The 27,846-nt window shown below is 38.6% G+C and overlaps 2 protein-coding genes across 4 annotated transcripts in view; both read left to right on the forward strand.

Annotated features, from left to right (window-relative positions):
• Nucleotides 1-13,952, forward strand: part of LOC139761099 (corticotropin-releasing factor receptor 2-like) — a 32,617-nt gene extending 18,665 nt beyond the window's left edge. The window contains exons 6-12 of the mRNA XM_071684983.1: nucleotides 305-419; nucleotides 2,915-3,092; nucleotides 5,719-5,858; nucleotides 9,082-9,167; nucleotides 11,905-12,007; nucleotides 12,322-12,402; nucleotides 12,742-13,952. Coding sequence (XP_071541084.1) covers nucleotides 305-419; nucleotides 2,915-3,092; nucleotides 5,719-5,858; nucleotides 9,082-9,167; nucleotides 11,905-12,007; nucleotides 12,322-12,402; nucleotides 12,742-12,900 — 862 coding nt within the window. The 3' untranslated portion in view covers nucleotides 12,901-13,952. The remainder of the gene's footprint in view (nucleotides 1-304; nucleotides 420-2,914; nucleotides 3,093-5,718; nucleotides 5,859-9,081; nucleotides 9,168-11,904; nucleotides 12,008-12,321; nucleotides 12,403-12,741) is intronic.
• Nucleotides 13,953-14,822: 870 nt separating this feature from the next.
• LOC139761100 (cilia- and flagella-associated protein 418-like) lies at nucleotides 14,823-26,319 on the forward strand. 3 transcript variants are annotated; one of them, XM_071684984.1, is made up of 5 exons: nucleotides 14,823-14,973; nucleotides 17,365-17,455; nucleotides 20,414-20,599; nucleotides 23,678-23,948; nucleotides 24,771-26,319. In XM_071684984.1, exons 2-4 carry the CDS (start codon nucleotides 17,373-17,375, stop codon nucleotides 23,925-23,927), a joined length of 519 nt encoding a protein of 172 aa, XP_071541085.1. In that variant the 5' UTR covers nucleotides 14,823-14,973; nucleotides 17,365-17,372; the 3' UTR covers nucleotides 23,928-23,948; nucleotides 24,771-26,319. The 3 variants fall into 3 exon arrangements, with proteins under 3 accessions (XP_071541085.1, XP_071541086.1, XP_071541087.1); XM_071684985.1 differs by having other exon boundaries at nucleotides 14,832-14,985; nucleotides 17,367-17,455; XM_071684986.1 differs by lacking the exon at nucleotides 14,823-14,973 and adding an exon at nucleotides 16,010-17,165 and having other exon boundaries at nucleotides 17,367-17,455.
• Nucleotides 26,320-27,846: the final 1,527 nt, after the last annotated feature.

Genomic DNA, 27,846 nt, shown 5'->3' on the forward strand with positions numbered 1-27,846 from the left:
AAACAACACAACACCTTCCGTAAACAACAAGACCTTCCGTAAACAACACAACACCTTCCGTATCCACAAGACCTTCCGTAAACAACACAACACCTTCCATATCCACAAGACATTCCGTAAACAACACAACACCTTCCGTATCCACAACACCTTCCGTAAACAACACAAGACCTTTCGTAAACAACACAACACCTTCCATATCCACAAGACCTTCCGTAATCAACACAACACCTTCCATATCCACAAGACCTTCCGTAAACAACACAACACCTTCCGTAAACAAGACCTTCTATTATCACAACAGACAACTGAGAGTACAGAGGTTCTACCTACACCTGAACCTGTTCCTTACTCTCTTCGGCAAGGCCTTCTTCAGCCTCCTGGATCTACAGGTTATCAGGATACCTGAGTATACAGGGGTGAGTAAGCAGATATGTGTTGTACAATGGTCATACATGAGTATACAGGGTGTGAGTAAGCACATATGTGTTGTACAATGGTCATACATGAGTATACAGGGGTGAGTAAGCAGATATGTGTTGTACAATGGTCATACATGAGTATACAGGGGTGAGTAAGCAGATATGTGTTGTACAATGGTCATACATGAGTATACAGGGGTGAGTAAGCAGATATGTGTTGTACAATGGTCATACATGAGTATACAGGGTGTGAGTAAGCACATATGTGTTGTACAATGGTCATACATGAGTATACAGGGTGTGAGTAAGCACATATGTGTTGTACAATGGTCATACATGAGTATACAGGGTGTGAGTAAGCACATATGTGTTGTACAATGGTCATACATGAGTATACAGGGGTGAGTAAGCACATATGTGTTGTACAATGGTCATACATGAGTATACAGGGTGTGAGTAAGCACATATGTGTTGTACAATGGTCATACATGAGTATACAGGGTGTGAGTAAGCACATATGTGTTGTACAATGGTCATACATGAGTATACAGGGTGTGAGTAAGCACATATGTGTTGTACAATGGTCATACATGAGTATACAGGGTGTGAGTAAGCACATATGTGTTGTACAATGGTCATACATGAGTATACAGGGTGTGAGTAAGCACATATGTGTTGTACAATGGTCATACATGAGTATACAGGGTGTGAGTAAGCACATATGTGTTGTACAATGGTCATACATGAGTATACAGGGTGTGAGTAAGCACATATGTGTTGTACAATGGTCATACATGAGTATACAGGGTGTGAGTAAGCACATATGTGTTGTACAATGGTCATACATGAGTATACAGGGTGTGAGTAAGCACATATGTGTTGTACAATGGTCATACATGAGTATACAGGGTGTGAGTAAGCACATATGTGTTGTACAATGGTCATACATGAGTATACAGGGTGTGAGTAAGCACATATGTGTTGTACAATGGTCATACATGAGTATACAGGGTGTGAGTAAGCACATATGTGTTGTACAATGGTCATACATGAGTATACAGGGGTGAGTAAGCACATATGTGTTGTACAATGGTCATACATGAGTATACAGGGGTGAGTAAGCACATATGTGTTGTACAATGGTCATACATGAGTATACAGGGTGTGAGTAAGCACATATGTGTTGTACAATGGTCATACATGAGTATACAGGGTGTGAGTAAGCACATATGTGTTGTACAATGGTCATACATGAGTATACAGGGGTGAGTAAGCACATATGTGTTGTACAATGGTCATACATGAGTATACAGGGTGTGAGTAAGCACATATGTGTTGTACAGTGGTCATACATGAGTATACAGGGTGTGAGTAAGCACATATGTGTTGTACAATGGTCATACATGAGTATACAGGGTGTGAGTAAGCACATATGTGTTGTACAATGGTCATACATGAGTATACAGGGGTGACTAAGCACATATGTGTTGTACAATGGTCATACATGAGTATACAGGGTGTGAGTAAGCACATATGTGTTGTACAATGGTCATACATGAGTATACAGGGGTGAATAAGCACATATGTGTTGTACAATGGTCATACGTGAGTTAATATTAACCTGAGTTTATATCATGTTTATATTACTCATCCCCCATTGGCGAGCGATGCCTTGAAAAGGCGTGGGGCGTGTGTGCGTGGCGCGCGCCTCTCTCTCTCTCTGTCTTTCAGTCGAACTCCTTGTCTTTCACTCGAACTCTCTGTCTTTCACTCGAACTCTCTGTCTTTCACTCGAACTCTCTGTCTTTCAGTCGAACTCTCTGTCTTTCATTCGAACTCTCTGTCTTTCAGTCGAACTCCCTGTCTTTCAGTCGAAATCCCTGTCTTTCAGTCGAACTCCCTGTCTTTCAGTCGAACTCCCTGTCTTTCAGTCGAACTCCCTGTCTTTCAGTCGAACTCTCTGTCTTTCACTCGAACTCCCTGTCTTTCAGTCGAACTCTCTGTCTTTCACTCGAACTCCCTGTCTTTCACTCGAACTCTCTGTCTTTCACTCGAACTCTCTGTCTTTCACTCGAACTCTCTGTCTTTCAGTCGAACTCCCTGTCTTTCAGTCGAACTCCCTGTCTTTCACTCGAAGTCTCTGCCTTTCACTCGAACTCTCTGTCTTTCAGTCGAACTCCCTGTCTTTCAGTCGAACTCTCTGTCTTTCAGTCGAACTCTCTTGTCTTTCACTCGAACTCTCTGTCTTTCACTCGAACTCTCTGTCTTTCAGTCGAACTCCCTGTCTTTCACTCGAACTCCCTGTCTTTCACTCGAACTCCCTGTCTTTCAGTCGAACTCTCTGTCTTTCACTCGAACTCTCTGTCTTTCACTCGAACTCCCTGTCTTTCACTCGAAGTCTCTGCCTTTCACTCGAACTCCCTGTCTTTCAGTCGAACTCCCTGTCTTTCAGTCGAACTCCCTGTCTTTCAGTCGAACTCCCTGTCTTTCAGTCGAACTCGCTCCTGGACCAACACACTGCCGGGTGCAAGTGTCTGGTGTTCTTCATGAAGTTCTTCAGCCTGTCTGTGTGGACGTGGATGCTGGCAGAGAGCGTCTACCTCCACCGTGTGATCGTGGCGGCTTTTCGAGGTGGAGGCCAGACATATGTCTATCTGGTCCTTGGTTGGGGTAAGATGGCCACTCCACCTCCATCCTTCCCATGTTCTTCCAGATGAACACTGTTATACTGTCTACTATAACATGTTTGTGTTGTATCCTTGTTCTTCATATGTTCTTCCAGATGTACACTGTTATACTGTCTACTATAACATGTTTGTGTTGTATCCTTGGTCTTCATATGTTCTTCCAGATGTACACTGTTATACTGTCTACTATAACATGTTTGTGTTGTATCCTTGTTCTTCATATGTTCTTCCAGATGTATACTGTTATACTGTCTACTATAACATGTTTGTGTTGTATCCTTGTTCTTCATATGTTCTTCCAGATGTATACTGTTATACTGTCTACTATAACATGTTTGTGTTGTATCCTTGTTCTTCATATGTTCTTCCAGATGTATACTGTTATACTGTCTACTATAACATGTTTGTGTTGTATCCTTGTGCTTCATATGTTCTTCCAGATGTATACTGTTATACTGTCTACTATAACATGTTTGTGTTGTATCCTTGTTCTTCATATGTTCTTCCAGATGTATACTGTTATACTGTCTACTATAACATGTTTGTGTTGTATCCTTGTTCTTCATATGTTCTTCCAGATGTACACTGTTATACTGTCTACTATAACATGTTTGTGTTGTATCCTTGTTCTTCATATGTTCTTCCAGATGTATACTGTTATACTGTCTACTATAACATGTTTGTGTTGTATCCTTGTTCTTCATATGTTCTTCCAGATGTATACTGTTATACTGTCTACTATAACATGTTTGTGTTGTATCCTTGTTCTTCATATGTTCTTCCAGATGTATACTGTTATACTGTCTACTATAACATGTTTGTGTTGTATCCTTGTTCTTCATATGTTCTTCCAGATGTATACTGTTATACTGTCTACTATAACATGTTTGTGTTGTATCCTTGTTCTTCATATGTTCTTCCAGATGTATACTGTTATACTGTCTACTATAACATGTTTGTGTTGTATCCTTGTTCTTCATATGTGGGGTTATTGATGTGGCCATGTTATATCCTTGTTCTTCATGTCTGGGGTTATTTATGTGGCCATGTTATATCCTTGTTCTTCATATGTGGGGTTATTGATGTGGCCATGTTATATTCTTGTTCTTCATGTCTGGGGTTATTTATGTGGCCATGTTATATCCTTGTTCTTCATGTCTGGGGTTATTTATGTGGCCATGTTATATCCTTGTTCTTCATGTCTGGGGTTATTGATGTGGCCATGTTATATCCTTGTTCTTCATGTCTGGGGTTATTTATGTGGCCATGTTATATCCTTGTTCTTCATATCTGGGGTCATTAATGTGGGTTCAAACATCTTGTTCTTTGCCTCTGTTCTTAAGGGCGTGGGTCGACCCACGCATCCTGATGGATATAGACCATGCCTCGTTGTCATGCTAATAATCACTACATTTTCGTGAAATATCTGTTCTGTGTTCTGTGTTCTTGTGTTCTTGTGTTCTTGTGTTCACTAAAGGTCTCAGTAGGATTGAGGCTCAGTGTGTGTGTGTGTGTGTGTGTGTGTGTGTGTGTGTGAGGAAGGACTGTTGGTGTATGGTCTTATATTGACCAAACATTGTGTCGTTTTCAACGTTGGACATTATATCCTGATATATATATATATATATATATATATATATATATATATATATATATATATATATGTTTGAGGACAATGTGTGGTGTGAGGTGGTTTGATCGAGTAAGTAACGTAAGGGTAAGAGAGATGTGTGGAAATAAAAAGAGCGTGGTTGAGAGAGCAGAAGAGGGTGTTTTGAAATGGTTTGGGCACATGGAGAGAATGAGTGAGGAGAGATTGACCAAGAGGATATATGTGTTGGAGGTGGAGGGAACGAGGAGAAGAGGGAGACCAAATTGGAGGTGGAAAGATGGAGTGAAAAAGATTTTGTGTGATCGGGGCCTGAACATGCAGGAGGGTGAAAGGAGGGCAAGAAATAGAGTGAATTGGAGCGATGTGGTATACCGGGGTTGACGTGCTGTCAGTGGATTGAAGCAAGGCATGTGAAGCGTCTGGGGTAAACCATGGAAAGCTGTGTAGGTATGTATATTTGCGTGTGTGGACGTGTGTATGTACATGTGTATGGGGGGGGGCCATTTCTTTCGTCTGTTTCCTTGCGCTACCTCGCAAACGCGGGAGACAGCGACAAAGTATAAAAAAAAAAAAAAAAAAAAAAAAAAAAAAAAATATATATATATATATATATATATATATATATATATATATATATATATATATATATATATATATATATATATATTCCTATGAGTCCACGGGGAAAATGAAACACGACAAGTTCCCAAGTGCACTTTCGTGAAATAATCACATCATGGCGTCCTAGCTTCGTCTCTTCGATGTATATCAACTGACTCTTACATTTCTCTCTTGTGTCTCCCCCGATGATGTGATTATGACACGAAAGTGCACTTGGGAACTCATCATGTTTTATTTTCCCCATGGACTCATAGGAAAAAAATTTATATATACATATATATATATATATATATATATATATATATATATATATATATATATATATATATTTTTTTTCTTTCGTGTATTTTCACGTCTCCTTCGTCGCCTTCGTCAGCGCCAGCAGTAGTGGTGTGTGTGGCATGGGCTGGGGCTCGAGCGGCCCTGGAGAACACCCAGTGTTGGCTGGGAGACGACAGGAGCCACTCAGCCGACGTGTACCTGGTCACCGAACTGCCCAAGCTGATCATCCTCATCGTGAGTGCAATTACGTTTTGGTGATTACCAGCTGTTATAATTAGTTAGGTCATAAGACCAGCTGTTATAATTAGTTAGGTCATAAGACCAGCTGTTATAATTAGTTAGGTCATAAGACCAGCTGTTATAATTAGTTAGGTCATAAGACCAGCTGTTATAATTAGTTAGGTCATAAGACCAGCTGTTATAATTAGTTAGGTCATAAGACCAGCTGTTATAATTAGTTAGGTCATAAGACCAGCTGTTATGATTAGTTCAGTCATATAAGACCAGCTGTTATAATTAGTTAAGTTATAAGACCAGCTGTTATAATTAGTTAGGTCATAAGACCAGCTGTTATAATTAGTTAGGTCATAAGACCAGCTGTTATAATTAGTTAGGTCATAAGACCAGCTGTTATAATTAGTTAGGTCATAAGACCAGCTGTTATAATTAGTTAGGTCATAAGACCAGCTGTTATAATTAGTTAGGTCATAAGACCAGCTGTTATAATTAGTTAGGTCATAAGACCAGCTGTTATAATTAGTTAGGTCATAAGACCAGCTGTTATAATTAGTTAAGTCATAAGACCAGCTGTTATGATTAGTTCAGTCATATAAGACCAGCTGTTATAATTAGTTAAGTCATAAGACCAGCTGTTATAATTAGTTAGGTCATAAGACCAGCTGTTATAATTAGTTAGGTCATAAGACCAGCTGTTATAATTAGTTAGGTCATAAGACCAGCTGTTATAATTAGTTAGGTCATAAGACCAGCTGTTATAATTAGTTAGGTCATAAGACCAGCTGTTATAATTAGTTAGGTCATAAGACCAGCTGTTATAATTAGTTAAGTCATAAGACCAGCTGTTATGATTAGTTCAGTCATATAAGACCAGCTGTTATAATTAGTTAAGTCATAAGACCAGCTGTTATAATTAGTTAGGTCATAAGACCAGCTGTTATAATTAGTTAGGTCATAAGACCAGCTGTTATAATTAGTTAGGTCATAAGACCAGCTGTTATAATTAGTTCAGTCATATAAGACCAGCTGTTATAATTAGTTAAGTCATAAGACCAGCTGTTATAATTAGTTAGGTCATAAGACCAGCTGTTATAATTAGTTAGGTCATAAGACCAGCTGTTATAATTAGTTAGGTCATAAGACCAGCTGTTATAATTAGTTAGGTCATAAGACCAGCTGTTATAATTAGTTAGGTCATAAGACCAGCTGTTATAATTAGTTAGGTCATAAGACCAGCTGTTATAATTAGTTAGGTCATAAGACCAGCTGTTATAATTAGTTAGGTCATAAGACCAGCTGTTATAATTAGTTCAGTCATATAAGACCAGCTGTTATAATTAGTTAGGTCATAAGACCAGCTGTTATAATTAGTTAAGTCATAAGACCAGCTGTTATAATTATTTAGGTCATAAGACCAGCTGTTATAATTAGTTAGGTCATAAGACCAGCTGTTATAATTAGTTAGGTCATAAGACCAGCTGTTATAATTAGTTAAGTCATAAGACCAGCTGTTATAATTAGGTAGGTCATAAGACCAGCTGTTATAATTAGTTAGGTCATAAGACCAGCTGTTATAATTAGTTAAGTCATAAGACCAGCTGTTATGATTAGTTCAGTCATATAAGACCAGCTGTTATAATTAGTTAGGTCATAAGACCAGCTGTTATAATTAGTTCAGTCATATAAGACCAGCTGTTATAATTAGTTAGGTCATAAGACCAGCTGTTATAATTAGTTAAGTCATAAGACCAGCTGTTATAATTAGGTAGGTCATAAGACCAGCTGTTATAATTAGTTAGGTCATAAGACCAGCTGTTATAATTAGTTAAGTCATAAGACCAGTTGTTATGATTAGTTCAGTCATATAAGACCAGCTGTTATAATTAGTTAAGTCATAAGACCAGCTGTTATAATTAGTTAAGTTATAAGACCAGCTGTTATAATTAGTTAAGTCATAAGACCAGCTGTTATAATTAGTTAAGTCATAAGACCAGCTGTTATAATTAGTTAGGTCATAAGACCAGCTGTTATAATTAGTTAGGTCATAAGACCAGCTGTTATAATTAGTTAAGTTATAAGACCAGCTGTACTGTGTTGGAGGGTCGTACCTTCTTCTCAGAGGTCGCACTGTCGTGTTGGAGGGTCGTACCTGCTTCTCAGAGGCCGCACTGTCGTGTTGGAGGGTCGTACCTGCTTCTCAGAGGTCGCACTGTCGTGTTGGAGGGTCGTACCTTCTTCTCAGAGGTCGTACTGTCGTGTTGGAGGGTCGTACCTGCTTTTCAGAGGTCGCACTGTCGTGTTGGAGGGTCGTACCTGCTTTTCAGAGGTCGCACTGTCGTGTTGGAGGGTCGTAACCTCCTCAGAGGTCATACTGTCGTGTTGGAGGGTCGTACCTGCTTCTCAGAGGTCGTACTGTCGTGTTGGAGGGTCGTACCTGCTTCTCAGAGGTCGCACTGTCGTGTTGGAGGGTCGTACCTGCTTCTCAGAGGTCGTACTGTCGTGTTGGAGGGTCGTACCTGCTTCTCAGAGGTCGTACTGTCGTGTTGGATGGTCGTACCTGCTTCTCAGAGGTCGTACTGTCGTGTTGGAGGGTCGTCCCTGCTCGTCAGAGGTCGTAATGTGTTGGAGGGTCGTACCTGCTTCTCAGAGGTCGTACTGTCGTGTTAGAGGGTCGTACCTGCTTCTCAGAGGTCGTACTGTCGTGTTGGAGGGTCGTACCTGCTCGTCAGAGTGTTGTTCTATCCACATGCGCAGTGTTGTTCTATCCAGATTCGCAGTGTTGTTCTATCCAGATGCGCAGTGTTGTTCTATCCACATGCGCAGTGTTGTTCTATCCAGATGCGCAGTGTTGTTCTATCCACATGCGCAGTGTTGTTCTATCCACATGCGCAGTGTTGTTCTATCCAGATGCGCAGTGTTGTTCTATCCAGATGCGCAGTGTTGTTCTATCCACATGCGCAGTGTTGTTCTATCCACATGCGCAGTGTTGTTCTATCCAGATGCGCAGTGTTGTTCTATCCAGATGCGCAGTGTAGGAGTCTCCTGTTCGTTTTTCAGGAATGACAACCCATTTAAAAAAAGTGTCAATTGTTGGGTCAACTAAAGAATAAAAAAAATAACCATATCGTAGAATCAGATTACCTGAAGTACCTGAATTACCTGAATTAACCAGGAAATATGACCTGAATTGACCTGGGGGATATATCTATCTCCCCCACAGGTCAATACTCTCCTCCTGGCCAATATGACCCGAGTTCTCCTGACGAAGCTGAGGGGGGTCAACACAGACAACTCCACAGCTACCAGGTCAGCTCAAAATTGCTAACTAAATGTTCCAAGTTATTGCTAACTAAATATCCCAAGTTATTGCTAACTAAATGTCCCAAGTTATTGCTAACTAAATGTCCCAAGTTATTGCTAACTAAATATCCCAAGTTATTGCTAACTAAATGTTCCAAGTTATTGCTAACTAAATGTCCCAAGTTATTGCTAACTAAATGTCCCAAGTTATTGCTAACTAAATGTCCCAAGTTATTGTTAACTAAATGTCCCAAGTCATTGCTAACTAAATGTTCCAAGTTATTGCTAACTAAATATCCCAAGTTATTGCTAACTAAATGTTCCAAGTTATTGCTAACTAAATGTCCCAAGTTATTGCTAACTAAATGTTCCAAGTTATTGCTAATTAAATGTTCCAAGTTATTGCTAACTAAATGTCCCAAGTTATTGCTAACTAAATGTCCCAAGTTATTGCTAACTAAATGCTCCAAGTTATTGCTAACTAAATGTCCCAAGTTATTGCTAACTAAATGTTCCAAGTTATTGCTAACTAAATGTCCCAAGTTATTGCTAACTAAATGTCCCAAGTTATTGCTAACTAAATGTCCCAAGTTATTGCTAACTAAATGTCCCAAGTTATTGCTAACCAAATGTCCCAAGTTATTGCTAACTAAGTGTTCCAAGTTATTGCTAACTAAATGTCCCAAGTTATTGCTAACTAAATGTCCCAAGTTATTGTTTATTTCATATCGCTTCACATCCGGAGCTGTGGTGAATTTATTGTTTTAAATAACTAGCAAAATTGAAGTCTATACTTCTATCTTCTAAACTTTGGTGACTTTCTAAGAAAGGCAGTAAATGATTAATTTACAAATGATAACCTTTTAATTTACAAATGATAACCTTTTAATTTACAAATGATAACCTTTTGATTTACAAATGATAACCTTTTGATTTACAAATGATAACCTTTTAATTTACAAATGATAACCTTTTGATTTACAAATGATAACCTTTTAATTTACAAATGATAACCTTTTGATTTACAAATGATAACCTTTTAATTTACAAGTGATAACCTTTTGATTTACAAATGATAACCTTTTAATTTACAAATGATAACCTTTTAATTTACAAATGATAACCTTTTAATTTACAAATGATAACCTTTCAATTTACAAGTGATAACCTTTTGATTTACAAATGATAACCTTTTGATTTACAAATGATAACCTTTTGATTTACAAATGATAACCTTTTAATTTACAAATGATAACCTTTTAATTTACAAATGATAACCTTTTAATTTACAAATGATAACCTTTTGATTTACAAATGATAACCTTTCAATTTACTAGTGATAACCTTTTGATTTACAAATGATAACCTTTTAATTTACAAATGATAACCTTTTAATTTACAAATGATAACCTTTTAATTTACAAATGATAACCTTTTAATTTACAAATGATAACCTTTTAATTTACAAATGATAACCTTTTAATTTACAAATGATAACCTTTTAATTTACAAATGATAACCTTTTAATGTACAAATAACCTTTTAATGTACAAATGATATACTTTAATTATTTCTTATGAAGTAATTTCTTATGAAGTATTAGTGTTTGATCCTAGGAATTATGTAACATAGGCTAGGATTAAAGAAATATTGTATATAGGTGTTGTATAATTTATAAGGTAACGGAACCTTCAGATGTATCAAAATAAATTGGTTATTTGGTTGACGTTTGGCGGACGTGGAAATGGGTGTCTAGCCTCGCTCACCCATTCCTCCCACTCTGATATAAGTCTGTATCTAACCTGCTCGTTCACCCATTCCTCCCATTCTTACGTCTGTATCTAACCTACTCACTCACCCATTCCTCCCATTCTTACGTCTGTATCTAACCTACTCACTCACCCATTCCTCCCAGTCTCATACATCTGTATCTAACCTACTCACTCACCCATTCCTCCCATTCTTACGTCTGTATCTAACCTACTCACTCACCCATTCCTGCCACTCATACGTCTGTATCCAACCTACTCACTCACCCATTCCTGCCACTCTGACGTCCGTATGTAACCTACTCACCCATTCCTCCCATTCTTACGTCTGTATGTAACCTACTCACTCACCCATTCCTGCCACTCATACGTCTGTATCTAACCTACTCACTCACCCATTCCTGCCATTCTTACGTCCGTATGTAACCTACTCGTTCACCCATTCCTGCCACTCTGACGTCTGTATCTAACCTACTCACTCACCCATTCCTGCCACTCTGACGTCTGTATCTAACCTACTCGTTCACCCATTCCTGCCACTCTGACGTCTGTATGTAACCTACTCACTCACCCATTCCTCCCATTCTTACGTCTGTATGTAACCTACTCACTCACCCATTCCTGCCACTCTGACGTCTGTATCTAACCTACTCACTCACCCATTCCTGCCACTCTGACGTCTGTATCTAACCTACTCGTTCACCCATTCCTGCCACTCTGACGTCTGTATGTAACCTACTCACTCACCCATTCCTCCCACTCTTACGTCTGTATGTAACCTACTCACTCACCCATTCCTGCCACTCTGACGTCTGTATCTAACCTACTCACTCACCCATTCCTGCCACTCTGACGTCTGTATCTAACCTACTCACTCACCCATTCCTGCCACTCTGACGTCTGTATCCAACCTACTCACTCACCCATTCCTGCCACTCTGACGTCCGTACGTCCGTGTACATCACCTTCGTCAGGAGGGCGGTCAAGGCCACCGTGTTCTTGCTCCCGCTCTTCGGCGTCCACTTCTTCAGCACATTCTTCATCCCACCCGAGTCCACCAGCTGCTCCAGCATGCAGGTACGTCGCTCTCACCCACCCTCACTACTACCCTCGCCCTTATCTGTCGTTCTTAAAGTCGTTGAAGGTAGTTAGTGCTTCGGAAATTGAAGGGAAAATCATTTAAGAACTTGACGAAACATTTAGGAATAAATTCACCTTAGAAGAACTAGTATTTGCCCTCAATAATTGTGGTGATGTGTTATCCTAACCATCTAAAACAACCTGGACATAGATTATCATTATTATTATTATTATTATTATTATTATTATTATTATTATTATTATGATTATTATTATTATTGTTGTTGTTATTATTATTTATTTTTTGGCAGGTGTACATTTTCTTTGCCACATGTGTGGATGGTTTACAGGGTCTGTATGTGGCCAGTGTTTACTGCTTCTTAAATAAAGAGGTAAGTAATTTTTCATAATGATTTTATTAATATATTTACTTTCATTAAACCAAATTTATGTCCGTATTTATCATCAGAATGTATTTTCATGTCTGTTATAATTATTCCAATGAGTTACTCCGATTTCGAATTGTAAAGTTGATATTGTACATTAAAGTATAATATGTTCCTCGTTTGCTTACGTTAATGGCCTGTTAACGCCAATTGTGTCCTTAACTACCGGTCTATGACACCTGTTCGCGCAGGCAAACACCTCAGTGCTCGTTAACACCATCTTCAAATCACCACCGCTGGCGTGTACTACGCCTTCCTCACCCTGGCGTCCCCCTCCTTCTGCAGGTGAAGCGAGCTGTGCGTCGCTCCGCCCGCCACGTCCGTGGACGCTTCGCCACGGACAGGTCCTTCGCCACGTACGACCCGCGCATGGACCTCACCCTCCTGCACAGTGGAGCTACCGCCAACTCGGTCGTCACAGCCACCTCGACCTGCGAGGCCTGACTGAGGGGTTTTTGCTGTTGGCTTATGATGCATTTCTAGTAGCGTTTGTTGATGATTGGTGTATTTACTGGAATTGCTGGTTACTTAGGGCGTTTGATGGCTTGTACGACTAATTGGCAGTTTATGCTAGAGGTCTGGAGAGTTGGAGAAAATGTATTTTGAAATGGAGTATGGAATTTTTGTGCTATTTTTTGTGTATGGGAGACTTTTTCTTCTCATTATCTGTTATAATTAAATGTTATCTTACATTCAGAGAAGAATTGATGTTATTTAGTGATTGATAAAGTAACAGACAATGGCGGAATATATAAAAATGTATCCACATAAGCATTTTTTTTTTCAGAATTTTCAAATAGATGAAGTTTGTATTAGTCGGTAGGATATGCTTACTAGATATCTACACTAGTTGTGATTTAATTTGTAGGGTAAGCTTAATTTTTGTTTACAAGACTTGTAAGTTGATTAGTTGATTTGTTTATACGAATTGTAAATTAACTAATTAAGCTGTGAATTACGTATCTGAACTGGTTTGATTTTAACACACCAAAATGATGATGATTTTCTGAAAGAAAATGAAATGAGTTGATTTTTGGGGTGAAAGATGAGCGAGGAAATTTATGTAGTTTGTGGCTGATTGGATGAGTGCGTCTGATGTAGGTATAAACAGAGATTTCTTCTGGGATCAGGTTTCTTTTGTGTAGGAAGAGACGAGTTAAAATGATGAGTTGAATATAATGATCAATTATGGGCGAATCTTATAGGATTGGAATAGTGAATATATATATATCAAATTTTTTTTTAAAGGAGTTATCGTCTCTTTAAAGGAACAGTTCCTTCTACACTGCTATCAAAATATGTTTCCAACATAGACATATTAATAGATGCAATAATAGAATATGTAAATAGCCACAGATCAATGTGTATAGAATTTTGTGTATATAATGAGGCTGCATCAGTAGGAGTATAGTATTGTCAATATGTCTCACTCCAAAGGAGTTTTGATTTCCCTGCTACTGGAAGCAGCGCAGCCCTGGGGGTGTGTATGAAGTCTGGAAATTGATGGTGGACAGCAGTGGGACTTATATATATATATATATATATATATATATATATATATATATATATATATATATATATATATAAATGGCCCTGGGGTAATTATAGATAAATGAATAATGGCCTGGGGTGATTATAGATAAATGAGTAATGCAATCCCTTACATGATCAACTTGAGAAAGCTCAGTAAATGTTATATAACTAGTCGAGAACGACTCTTTTTTTTTTTTATGACTCCATTGGAACAATAATACAATCTTCTCTGAGCTCCAAGAAGCGAGGTATGGCGAGTGGGTTAGGTTGTAAGGTCAGCCTGGGAAAGGTTGATGAAGCAAGTCGCTTCAAACTCTTATTCTCTGGGTATAAATAGAGCTAGAAGCAACCCAAAGTATCCCACACAGGTAGAGGTCAATTCTTTGTATACAAAGAGCAAAAACTATTCAGACGAGAAGGAACTTCAGCATCCATTAGGACCACCAGTTCTAAGAGGCTGACTTAATCATTTGAGTAAATAAAGGCTTCCAAAATAAGCTGTGTTTACAGTGAAATAAGCTATGTGCATTGTGTTGATCTGTCATTGTCTGTAATGCTACTCGAGTGATCGAGTGATATATTTGCTACGTAGATTGATTGCTGGAAATGTTCGCTCCTGAATTGATCGCTAGAAATGTTCGCACCTTAATTGATCGCTGAATATATCCGCTGTCTTTGACGTATAGAAGCATTTGCTATACAGGAAAATATACATTTATCAAAATTTGAAATTCGCAGAGTCTTTTTTGGATAATAGTATTTAAATTGCGATATCAGTTTAGCTAAAAATATCTATATTGAATGAATAATGTATAGAAAAGACAATATATAAATATTCCAGTAAAAACGAACGCGAAAGATTCAACTCGATGTAAACAAACTAACATTCCATCCTGTGTTGGGGACGACAGATGGCACCCGGGCCCAAGCGAGAGGAATATTGATTATTGGCCACAGAATAACAACGTGTGAACAACACAGCAAAGGAAAGAGATTGTTCGTTTTTAATTATAATACATAGCTATGACAACCACCTTTTCTTTTTTTTGTTTGTGAAAAGTCTATATGACATTTTAAGGCCAGGTATTGGCTGTCATATAACTATATATCATTTTTACATGACTTCTTTGTTATTTAGAAAACTAGTTAGGGTAGAGAACGCCATCTAGGCTGATTATAGCTGTCATATACCATCTAGGCTGATTATAGCTGTCATATACCATCTAGGCTGATTATAGCTGTCATATACCATCTAGGCTGATTATAGCTGTCATACCATCTAGGTGATTTAGCTGTCATATACCATCTAGGCTGATTATAGCTGTCATATATACCATCTAGGCTGATTATAGCTGTCATATATACCATCTAGGTTGATTATGGCTGTCATATATCATCTAGGCTGATTACAGCTGTCATATACCATCTAGGCTGATTTTAGCTGTCATATACCATCTAGGCTGATTATAGCTGTCATATACCATCTAGGCTGATTATAGCTGTCATATACCATCTAGGCTGATTATAGCTGTCATATACCATCTAGGCTGATTATAGCTGTCATATATACCATCTAGGCTGATTATAGCTGTCATATATACCATCTAGGTTGATTATGGCTGTCATATATCATCTAGGCTGATTATAGCTGTCATATACCATCTAGGCTGATTTTAGCTGTCATATACCATCTAGGCTGATTATAGCTGTCATATACCATCTAGGCTGATTTTAGCTGTCATATACCATCTAGGCTGATTATAGCTGTCATATACCATCTAGGCTGATTATAGCTGTCATATACCATCTAGGCTGATTATAGCTGTCATATACCATCTAGGCTGATTATAGCTGTCATATACCATCTAGGCTGATTATAGCTGTCATATACCATCTAGGCTGATTATAGCTGTCACATACCAGCTAGGCTGATTATAGCTGTCATATACCATCTAGGCTGATTATAGCTGTCATATACCATCTAGGCTGATTTTAGCTGTCATATACCATCTAGGCTGATTATAGCTGTCATATACCATCTAGGCTGATTACAGCTGTCATATACCATCTAGGCTGATTATAGCTGTCATATACCATCTAGGCTGATTATAGCTGTCATATACCATCTAGGCTGATTATAGCTGTCATATACCATCTAGGCTGATTATAGCTGTTATATAACTCACATGATATAGATAAGAAACATTAGTTTTTCAAGTCTTGGAATTTCTTTTTATTAGTAAAAAGCTCGATTCTTTGTGATATAGTAATGAAGAACTTTATTCTTTATGACAGTTTTTAAATCTCTAACTCCAGTTTAAGAGAAGGCCTAAGGTGAGTAAACCTCAGTTTGAGAGTCAGATAGTAAGGGTGGGCCAGTGTCGTTAAACAGGCCACTTCATTGCGTATAACAGTCCATCCCCAAGGATGATATGGTAGGCAGGTCTTGGATATATAAAATATTTAAATGGACCATTCTATACAATGGTACTGCATATGTTTTGTAGGTTTGGCTATAGAAAATTTAACACAAAGCTGTTGAACAGTCAGTCCAATCAGCCGTATCTGCTTACCGTACAAAGAACCCAGTCAGCTGAACTTAGCCTTTGTCCATCCAAAGATATTTTGTGTCATATTATTGATTGGTTCATTCTGACAATTCATATGGCTAGTGATATCATACCACAGTGACCTGGTAGCGTATTGAATGGTGGACTAACTTGTGTGATGGCGGTAGCAATTTTGCCATTGCCGGTTCAGGTAGTGATATGGGAGATGAAGTCAACAGGTTAGAGGCTTCTGGTTGATTTCAAGGAACCATTCTTTTTACGACCACCCCAGTGGTCTCTCTCTCTCTGTATGACCCCTTGTAGACCATAGTGGGAAAGTCCAATTTCATTGAGATAACTTTATGTCACCTCACAGCACCCTGACACTCCCCAGGCAATAGCAAACATGCAGCGCTACATCAAGCAATTAGAACATTGGCTCACTAATAAGTGAATACATACAGAAGATAAAAAATTGAAGATTTATGATATTTATTTAAAGCCCCAAGATGGAGAGGTAACCTTCAGAAGAATTAGATGGATTCAATAGATAAGCTCTTGGGGGCTGAGATGACATAGAAGGAATGCCCATCAATCACTTACAGTGGAAACATTTTGTATTTGAAGGTAGGAGCATGATTTGAGATGGCTGTTTCATCCAGTGACGTAGTGTGCATAATGAACAGAGAGAAAGAACTGTATTGAGCTTTAAAAGATGTTTTCACTTTTTGTATGTGTGAGTTTGTGGTGCATCTGAATGAGGATCTTCTCTTGATCCACCTATTATGAATGAAACAGTATAAAAACCGACCACTCCTATCTTGACAGGCAAATATGGCGGATGATATTGACGACTTACTTGATGAAGTGGAAGAGAGTTTCACAAAATCTAAATTGAGGTGTATTGATGTTAATAGGTAAGAAAGTTGGTAACTGTGTTTCTATATCTTGCATGTTTTTCTGAGTTTATTCAATAATTTGACCTCCTGCCTTGAGGCGTTTTCTGTTTCATGTCTCCATGCTGACTCTATGCAGGGAATTTCAGTTTACACTAGATGTTTAGGCTGCTCAAGATGATCCTGGTGAAGTGGAAACCCTTTACCTTTACTTTCTTAATTATCTGGGACAAATAATAAAACATCTAACATGAGTTCCTACCCATCACAAGCACTCCTTCAACACATTCTACCTCTTTTTTACCTCAGAATCCTCCAACTTTACATGTATTATTTCTGCCCCATTAGGGCCCTCTGACCACAGTCTTATTTCTGTTACTTCCAGAAGGGCACGCACACCCTCTATCCCTCCCTTGAAATGTGAACTCTGTCACACAGGGAGGGCTTATTGGTCATTCCTCCACAGGCTTTCTGACTCTATGGAATGGGTATTGTTTTACTGGTAAGGTTGATTCCTGCTGTGTTAGCTGTATAAATAGAGGTTCCCATAGTTGGGATGTGGAATTGTACTTCTTTTCCTACCAACAGAGAAAGTTATAGAAAGTGGAACAAACACAAAAGATTTGGGTGATAAATGAGAAAATAGATTTACTAGATTTCAGAGAGCATATTGAGAAGATAATACTATCAAGTCAAATAATGAGAACTTTCACAATAAGGATAAAAACCTAGTTAACATTATCAAGTCAAATAATGAGAACTTTCTTAATGAGGATAAAAACCTAGTGGTTAAATGTGTGATGTATATATATAAGAAGCAAAATTGAATACTTTTGTGTTTTATGGTCACCAATGAAACAGGTAGGAATAAACAAATTAGAGAAAATTAAGAGTTAACCATGAAAGGCTGAAAGAACTATATAGTGTAGAAATAAGGGAAAGGTATATGACAATCTACACATGGCAACAAGTGGAAAGTATTAAAGCAAATATGTTAAACCTGAAAGCCTTTCAACAAAGAAGATTTATTGAATCTTCAAGAATACCATGAGAAATGCTAAAAATATATGACAAAAATATTACCAGGGGAAACAAGAAACATGCATAGAACAACTACAGAAGCATACAAAACAGTACTTGAAATGTGGTTGAAATTAGTCCCAGATGAACCAAGAATAGATGATTATGTAATGCAGGTGACAGCTGAGAAGAATAGTTGTATTCATGAAGTAAGATGTGCGATGAGTTCTTTGCATTATCCTAGCCATTATGGCTGACTCCCATTTTAATTACTTTTAGTTGGGTAGAGTTTCCTCAGTCTTGGTTCAGTCACTCCTACGTTGATGCCTGTTGCAACAGGACAGCATATTGGGCCATGAAACTCTTCACTTCCCCTGAATTTCATTCTGTTTTCATTTCTGCTCAGAATCACCACAGGGCTGTTCACTATAAAGACACCCCCAGAGAAAAAATATGCTGATATGACCTCTTCTAATGATAAATTTTTCTGATCCTTAACCAAAAGCATCTCCAGTCACTTCTGTAAATCACCTTATCCTCCTATCTTTTGACAGTTAATCTATAGCTAACTCTGCAGCTGTTAAAACCATTTTTTTGTTTTTGGTACTGTATCGTATTCCAGTTCTACTTAAGATGATTCTGCACCTAGTGTTCCTTCATGTCTTCTCCCACTGAACTTATGTATTCCTTCTATTTTACTTGCACAGGGCCTTCTGGGTACTAACAAAGCATGACGTGGTTAAGGCATATGACTCAGGTGACATGCTTCCTCAAGTCCTAGGGTGTGTGCCTGATCCTTGCTGACCTATTTCATATCTGTCAAAACCCAAAATTTTCCTTTTTCTTGAAAGTATGCCTTTGTGCGGCCCATTTCCCTTCTACTGGAAGTAGTACAATCTTGGACTGTAGGAAAATATGACTCTTTCCTAGAAAGGGGTCGTGGGGTAATTATAATTAAGAGTAAATGTGAATAAGAGCAAGGATATTAGGTACAGTAGGGTTGAGGGTCAAGTCAATTGGGAGGTAAGTTTGAATGGAGAAAAACTGGAGGAAGTAAAGTGTTTTAGATATCTGGGAGTGGATCTGGCAGCGGATGGAACCATGGAAGCGGAAGTGGATCATAGGGTGGGGGAGGGGGCGAAAATCCTGGGAGCCTTGAAGAATGTGTGGAAGTCGAGAACATTATCTCGGAAAGCAAAAATGGGTATGTTTGAAGGAATAGTGGTTCCAACAATGTTGTATGGTTGCGAGGCGTGGGCTATGGATAGAGTTGTGCGCAGGAGGATGGATGTGCTGGAAATGAGATGTTTGAGGACAATGTGTGGTGTGAGGTGGTTTGATCGAGTAAGTAACGTAAGGGTAAGAGAGATGTGTGGAAATAAAAAGAGCGTGGTTGAGAGAGCAGAAGAGGGTGTTTTGAAATGGTTTGGTCACATGGAGAGAATGAGTGAGGAAAGATTGACCAAGAGGATATATGTGTCGGAGGTGGAGGAAACGAGGAGAAGAGGGAGACCAAATTGGAGGTGGAAAGATGAAGTGAAAAAGATTTTGTTTGATCGGGGCCTGAACATGCAGGAGGGTGAAAGGAGGGCAAGGAATAGAGTGAATTGGATTGATGTGGTATACCGAGGTTGACGTGCTGTCAGTGGATTGAATCAGGGCATGTGAAGCGTCTGGGGTAAACCATGGAAAGCTGTGTAGGTATGTATATTTGCGTGTGTGGACGTATGTATATACATGTGTATGGGGGTGGGTTGGGCCATTTCTTTCGTCTGTTTCCTTGCGCTACCTCGCAAACGCGGGAGACAGCAACAAAGCAAAAAAAAAAAAAAAAAAAAAAATTACTGACATACAGTATGATGTTTCTTTAGATTCAGGCATGCTATATATGGATATGCATCAAAACAGTTTTGTAGTTCTGAAATGGACTATTCATTTCTGTTCACCATCTTCTGACAGTGAAAGTGTGAAGACAGATGATTTGAAGGATCTACTGGATGAGTTTGAACCTCCCCCTCAGCCACTACAAACAGCGAACAGTAAAGACTCTCACAGTTTGCAGTCAGATGGCAGTAAGAAGTGTGGTAAACCAAGCCTCAGTGGGACATCAGTGCCAAATGGGATGTCAACAGGTGTTACACTTAGGTCAGTTTTAGGTTACATCATGCATAAACCAAAGTGATATGCAATGTTCTACTCTTGAAAATTACTTTTTTGTATTTGCTTTGTTGCTGTCCTCCGCGTTTGCGAAGTAGTGCAAGGAAACAGACAAAAGAAATGGCCCAACCCACCCCCATACACATGTATACACATACACGTCCACACACGCAAATATACATACCCATACATCTCAATGTACACATATATATATACACAGACACATACATATATACACATGCACACAATTCACACTGTCTGCCTTTATTCATTCCCATCGCCACCTCGCCACACATGGAATAACATCCCCCTCCCCCCTCATGTGTGCGAGGTAGCGCTAGGAAAAGACAACAAAGGCCCCATTCGTTCACACTCAGTCTCTAGCTGTCATGCAATAATGCCCGAAACCACAACTCCCTATCCACATCCAGGCCCCACAGAACTTTCCATGGTTTACCCCAGACGCTTCACATGCCCTGATTCAATCCATTGACAGCACGTCGACCCGGTATACCACATCGATCCAATTCACTCTATTCCTTGCCCGCCTTTCACCCTCCTGCATGTTCAGGCCCCGATCACTCATAATCTTTTTCACTCCATCTTGCCACCTCCAATTTGGTCTCCCACTTCTCCTCGTTCCCTCCACCTCTGACACATATATCCTCTTGGTCAATCTTTCCTCACTCATTTTCTCCATGTGCCCAAACCATTTCAAAACACCCTCTTCTGCTCTCTCAACCACACTCTTTTTATTCCCACACATCTCTCTTACCCTTACATTACTTACTCGATCAAACCACCTCACACCACATATTGTCCTCAAACATCTCATTTCCAGCACATCCACCCTCCTGCGCACAACTCTATCCATAGCCCACGCCTCGCAACCATACAACATTGTTGGAACCACTATTCCTTCAAACATAGCCATTTTTGCTTTCGGAGATAATGTTCTCGACTTCCACACATTCTTCAAGGCTCCCAGGATTTTCGCCCCCTCCCCCACCCTATGATTCACTTCCGCTTCCATGGTTCCATCCGCTGCCAGATCCACTCCCAGATATCTAAAACACTTTACTTCCTTCAGTTTTTCTCCATTCAAACTTACCTCCCAATTGACTTGACCCTCAACCCTACTGTACCTAATAACCTTGCTCTTATTCACATTTACTCTTAACTTTCTTCTTTCACACACTTTACCAAACTCAGTCACCAGCTTCTGCAGTTTCTCACATGAATCAGCCACCAGCGCTGTATCATCAGCGAACAACAACTGATTCACTTCCCAAGCTCTCTCATCCCCAACAGACATCATACTTGCCCCTCTTTCCAAAACTCTTGCGTTCACCTCCCTAACAACCCCATCCTTAAACAAATTAAACAACCATGGAGACATCACACACCCCTGCTGCAAACCTACATTCACTGAGAACCAATCACTTTCCTCTCTTACTACATGTACACATGCCTTACATCCTCGATAAAAACTTTTCACTGCTTCTAACAACTTGCATCTCACACCATATATTCTTAGTACTTTCCACAGAGCATCTCTATCAACTCTATTATATGCCTTCTCCAGATCCATAAATGCTACATACAAATCCATTTGCTTTTCTAAGTATTTCTCACATACATTCTTCAAAGCAAACACCTTATCCACACATCCTCTACCACTTCTGAAACCACACTGCTCTTCCCCAATCTGATGCTCTGGACATGCCTTCACCCTCTCAATCAATACCCTCCCATATAACTTACCAGGAATACTCAACAAACTTATACCTTTGTAATTTGAGCACTCACTCTTTTCCCCTTTGCCTTTGTACAATGGCACTATGCACGCATTCCGCCAATCCTCAGGCACCTCACCATGAGTCATACATACATTAAATAACCTTACCAACCAGGCACCAATACAGTCACCCCCTTTTTTAATAAATTCCACTGCAATACCATCCAAACCTGCTGCCTTGCCGGCTTTCATCTTCCGCAAAGCTTTTACTACCTCTTCTCTGTTTACCAAATAATTTTCCCTAACCCTCTCACTTTGCACACCACCTTGACCAAAACATCCCATATCTGCCACTCTATCATCAAACACATTCAACAGACCTTCAAAATACTCACTCCATCTCCTTCTCACATCACCACTACTTGTTATCACCTCCCCATTTGCGCCCTTCACTGAAGTTCCCATTTGCTCCCTTGTCTTACGCACTTTATTTACCTCCTTCCAGAACATCTTTTTATTCTCCCTAAAATTTAATGATACTCTCTCACCCCAACTCTCATTTGAAAATTACTATATTATGATTTACCTAATGATGTAGTCTCCGTACGTAATCCCAGGGGAATGGAGCAGTGGCAAGAACACTCAAAACTGATTACTCACTTTTAAAACAAGGTGATGGTTTTGCCTGTCAGTGAATGATTCCCGCCTTGTTTGCATACCATATTTCTGCCAGCAAGGGGAGTTATGACTGCTTCAGTCGGTTTTTTGTTTCTTTTTGCTGATCATATGATTGGTTGGCTTTCCTTTATTCCATAACATTATTGAAAGTGTAGGCTCTTTTTGTATACTGTATAAGACTACTGATGTGGCATATGATGAAATATGTAATGATGTTGGTTTTATCATACTTTCTGTACCCTTAAAAATGAGGGGAGTAAACATGAATATACCAAATGAGAATCATATACTAAGGTTATGTTAAATCATATACTAAGAATCATATACAAAGGTTATGTTAAACATCTTCAAATATTTTTCCTGTTTTTGAGAGGAATAATACTGTATGTTAACATGAATACCTATTGAAGTTCAATGTGAATTACCTTACCCATAAGAGTGTTCAGATTGTTTCTATATTCAAGCCATAAGAGTGTTCCTAACGCTTTATCAATTGAATTAAGTCATATGATTGTTAAGAATGCTTTGTCATTTGTTGAGTTGTAAGAGTGTTCAGAATGTTTTTCATTGAAATTAAACCATAAGAGTGTTCAGAATGCTTCCTCACTGAATTAGCCTGTGATTAATTGTAGTGTACCTCCATTTTCCAGAGCTTGCAATAAACTGCGATGTCTTGTCTGTGACTTAGCTGTGATAACGTTTGAAGGATTTACTTGGACATCAAACACTGATTATCTCTTTCTCCGTAACAATTACCCTGATGTTGGACGTCTACGATCTCATCTGGATTCACAGCGTGGCAGTCGAGCTTATACTTGCCAGTGTCAGCACCGTTCCATTAGAGAAACCAAATATATTGACACTGAAAAGAATTTAAAGTGGATATGTGGGGGCCATTAAATTTCAGGAAAAAATGGAAAGGCATGTAAATTGTACATATGTTACTTATATGGAAATCGGTTGAGAAGGATTCTTAAATTTCACTTATTATTATTATTATTATTATTATTATCATTATTATTATTATATTATTGTATTATTATTATTATTACTGTTATTATTATAGAGATTTAAGTTTTGTTGAATATATACATGGTAAGCTGTATAGGAGAGCAGTGATTGAGGAGGTGATAGCATGCACAGAATGACTTCTTAAGGTGGAGCAGCGTGGCCTCAGGAGAGGCAGAGGATGTGTTGATCAAGCATTTGCTTCAAAGAATTTGTGAGAAATACTTGGAGAAAGAGAATAAATTGTATGTGACACACTATATGATAGGGTTAATGAAGAGCCCTTGAGGAGAGTGCTGTAAATACACTGCAGAATTTTTACCAGGAGAATAAGGCATTCATGATTATGTGGTGTCACCATGGTTGGTTGAACTGTTAACAAATGGGTTGGGGGGAGGCTGAATGTGACAGTCATAGAATGAGGGATACCAAGGTATACCACAGAATGGTCAGTGGGGCTTGACTGTGGACTGTGGATTTTGTTTTCAGAGCATTATACATGAAAGCGGGTAAATGGATTTGTGCAAATGAGGCTTTTGTTCGTTAGGTTCTTAACTTGCTCAGATGGGAGAAGTAATTAAGTATGACTTGAATTTTTTAAAACAAATATCATGGGGCCTTCCTTCCTACATCCTAGTTAGGCTTATTTGGGAAAAGAACAAAGTCTTAGTTGTGCAGCTTACTTAAAAAAATGTGTAAAAAGAACAACTTATGACGAAATTTTCTTACCACCAGGTGAACAACTGCATCCAAGTACCCATGGAAAAGAAATTTTTCAAGTTTCTCGCCTATGTTGAGCAGCAGTATGTGGCTCAGGTTGTTATTTTCCACACAAATTTTTTTAGGTCATGCATAGATTACGTGACAAATACCCTAATTTTCCTGTCAGCTTGATTCAGATTTCTGTATTATTTTGTTCATTTAGTCTTGGATGTAAAAAATGATTATTCTTAGACATCAAACAGTGTTGATTGAGAATTTACTGAGTGAAAGTAATTAAAGGTTGAAAATTAGGGTCACATTGCCCTCATGTAATACATGTAACAGTATTATTTTTTACATGAATCAGAAATATTATTAGTTAATTGATTTTTTAATTTTGTTATCTAGTAGACTTTAAAAATGAGAATTTTTTCAATGATACTTAGGTATTTTAAGATTTTTAGTCTTAAAGCCTCTGTAAGCAAACCATAAAATCTTGTTTCATGAAGTACATTTTTAATTAGTGATATGTAATAGCACTAAACTACGTAGTTGTATATTTCTTTACAGTATTGTATCATCTGTATGTATCTGTTTTTGTAGAGTATGAAATGTTGTAGTTTTAATTACATTCCGTCCAGTATGCCTCTTTTGGAATAGCACTGTATGATATATATATATATTTTTTTTTTTTTTTCATACTATTCGCCATTTCCCGCGATAGCGAGGTAGTGTTAAGAACAGAGGACTGGGCCTTTGAGGGAATATCCTCACCTGGCCCTCTTCTCTGTTCCTTCTTTTGGAAAAAAAAAAAAAAAAAAAAAAAAGCAATTTTTCAAGTACTCTCAGAAATGTTCAAATGTTCTTTTCACAGTCAGCATGTTAAATGGACTATTTGAAATTACTCCCTAATGGGAAGTGATGATGGACAGTGACTTTTGTTTAATCCTTTCTTAGATACTAGATATTTCATGATTAAAGAATTAAAAATCAAATTGAAATCCTGTTATTGATATTGAAATGATTCTATAACAATTTTTCTCATTTGTTTTAGAGCAAATATGAAAGCAATGATTGTTCAAAGAAAAATATCATTACTGTTTTGTTTGTGTGCCATTGCCACTCATCTTTCTTTAGCACAGAGGTTAATATAACAAGATTTTGCTCAATTTTTTATGATATTTCTTGGAATGGGAACAAGCTTATTTTACTGGTGAATAGTTCCCTCTGATGTATAAACAATATTACAGACCTCTCTGATTAGCTTGGTTCCATATTTTATCAGATTTGTGTTAACTGGGCACAAGAGAAGATTCTTAGCTGAAGACTAATTTGTAAAAATGTTGACTAAACATACCGTATCATGTGCTGGGTTGAAATGTTTACATATGCCGAGAGCTTAATATGAACAGCCGGTAAGTGCAAGGATAAAATATTTCTGAGGGTACGTTGCACATGTTTCTTTCATAATCCTTTTATTAAAGTAGATGAAAATAAACCAAAGTTAAAGCTAAGTCATTGTATTTTATGGTAAATTTAGATCTGATTATTTTTCCAGGGAATAAATTACCAATGGGCTACATTATTAGTTTTATTGCTCTATATTAACTTTTTGATGAACTCTTCCACATAACCATAGCATGAGTGTGTAGTATTCAGAGATGTGTGGTAGGAGAAATGCAGCTTCTTGTTTGTTAAACTGTTTACCTCCTCTCTCCCCTCTTGAAAATCTGTCATCCAGGTCAGTAGTTGGACTAATAAAGTTTATTATTGCATGCATCTAAGTTTTTGGAACATGTTCGTTATCCTGGTCTCTAGTTACTCACCATACCCTATATTCTCTTCTTGCATAGTTCATTATTGTAGGTATTAACCATAGCTTGGTATTATACTTAAAATGAGATACTGGAGTATGGTTTTGTTTTGTGTGCCAATGAAGTTATCATGAAATTCTTAGTCTTTTCACTTAAAAGTGGCCCAGAAATAGGTATAATTTCTTTGTGACATTATTTAGAAATTACATTGCTTTCTCAGTGAATGTAGGTTTGCGGCAGGGGTGTGTGATGTCTCCATGGTTGTTTAATTTGTTTATGGATGGGGTTGTTAGGGAGGTAAATGCAAGAGTCCTGGAAAGAGGGGCAAGTATGAAGTCTGTTGGGGATGAGAGAGCTTGGGAAGTGAGTCAGTTGTTGTTCGCTGATGATACAGCGCTGGTGGCTGATTCATGTGAGAAACTGCAGAAGCTGGTGACTGAGTTTGGTAAAGTGTGTGGAAGAAGAAAGTTAAGAGTAAATGTGAATAAGAGCAAGGTTATTAGGTACAGTAGGGGTGAGGGTCAAGTCAATTGGGAGGTGAGTTTGAATGGAGAAAAACTGGAGGAAGTGAAGTGTTTTAGATATCTGGGAGTGGATCTGTCAGCGGATGGAACCATGGAAGCGGAAGTGGATCATAGGGTGGGGGAGGGGGCGAAAATTTTGGGAGCCTTGAAAAATGTGTGGAAGTCGAGAACATTATCTCGGAAAGCAAAAATGGGTATGTTTGAAGGAATAGTGGTTCCAACAATGTTGTATGGTTGCGAGGCGTGGGCTATGGATAGAGATGTGCGCAGGAGGATGGATGTGCTGGAAATGAGATGTTTGAGGACAATGTGTGGTGTGAGGTGGTTTGATCGAGTAAGTAACGTAAGGGTAAGAGAGATGTGTGGAAATAAAAAGAGCGTGGTTGGGAGAGCAGAAGAGGGTGTTTTGAAGTGGTTTGGGCACATGGAGAGGATGAGTGAGGAAAGATTGACCAAGAGGATATATGTGTCGGAGGTGGAGGGAACGAGAAGTGGGAGACCAAATTGGAGGTGGAAAGATGGAGTGAAAAAGATTTTGTGTGATTGGGGCCTGAACATGCAGGAGGGTGAAAGGAGGGCAAGGAATAGAGTGAATTGGAGCGATGTGGTATACAGGGGTTGACGTGCTGTCGGTGGATTGAATCAGGGCATGTGAAGCGTCTGGGGTAAACCATGGAAAGCTGTGTAGGTATGTATATTTGCGTGTGTGGACGTGTGTATGTACATGAGTATGGGGGGGGGGGTTGGGCCATTTCTTTCGTCTGTTTCCCT

This window comes from Panulirus ornatus, chromosome 39 (genome assembly GCF_036320965.1).
Source record: "Panulirus ornatus isolate Po-2019 chromosome 39, ASM3632096v1, whole genome shotgun sequence".
Lineage (NCBI taxonomy): Eukaryota > Metazoa > Arthropoda > Malacostraca > Decapoda > Palinuridae > Panulirus > Panulirus ornatus.

Bases quoted from the DNA above. Each gene is read 5' to 3' on its own strand.
- LOC139761100 (XM_071684984.1), top strand. From the start codon at position 17,373: ATGGCGGATGATATTGACGACTTACTTGATGAAGTGGAAGAGAGTTTC. The intron at 17,456-20,413 runs GTAAGAAAGTTG...ATCTTCTGACAG, and splicing joins AGGTGTATTGATGTTAATAG to TGAAAGTGTGAAGACAGATG. The intron at 20,600-23,677 runs GTCAGTTTTAGG...TCCATTTTCCAG, and splicing joins TCAACAGGTGTTACACTTAG to AGCTTGCAATAAACTGCGAT.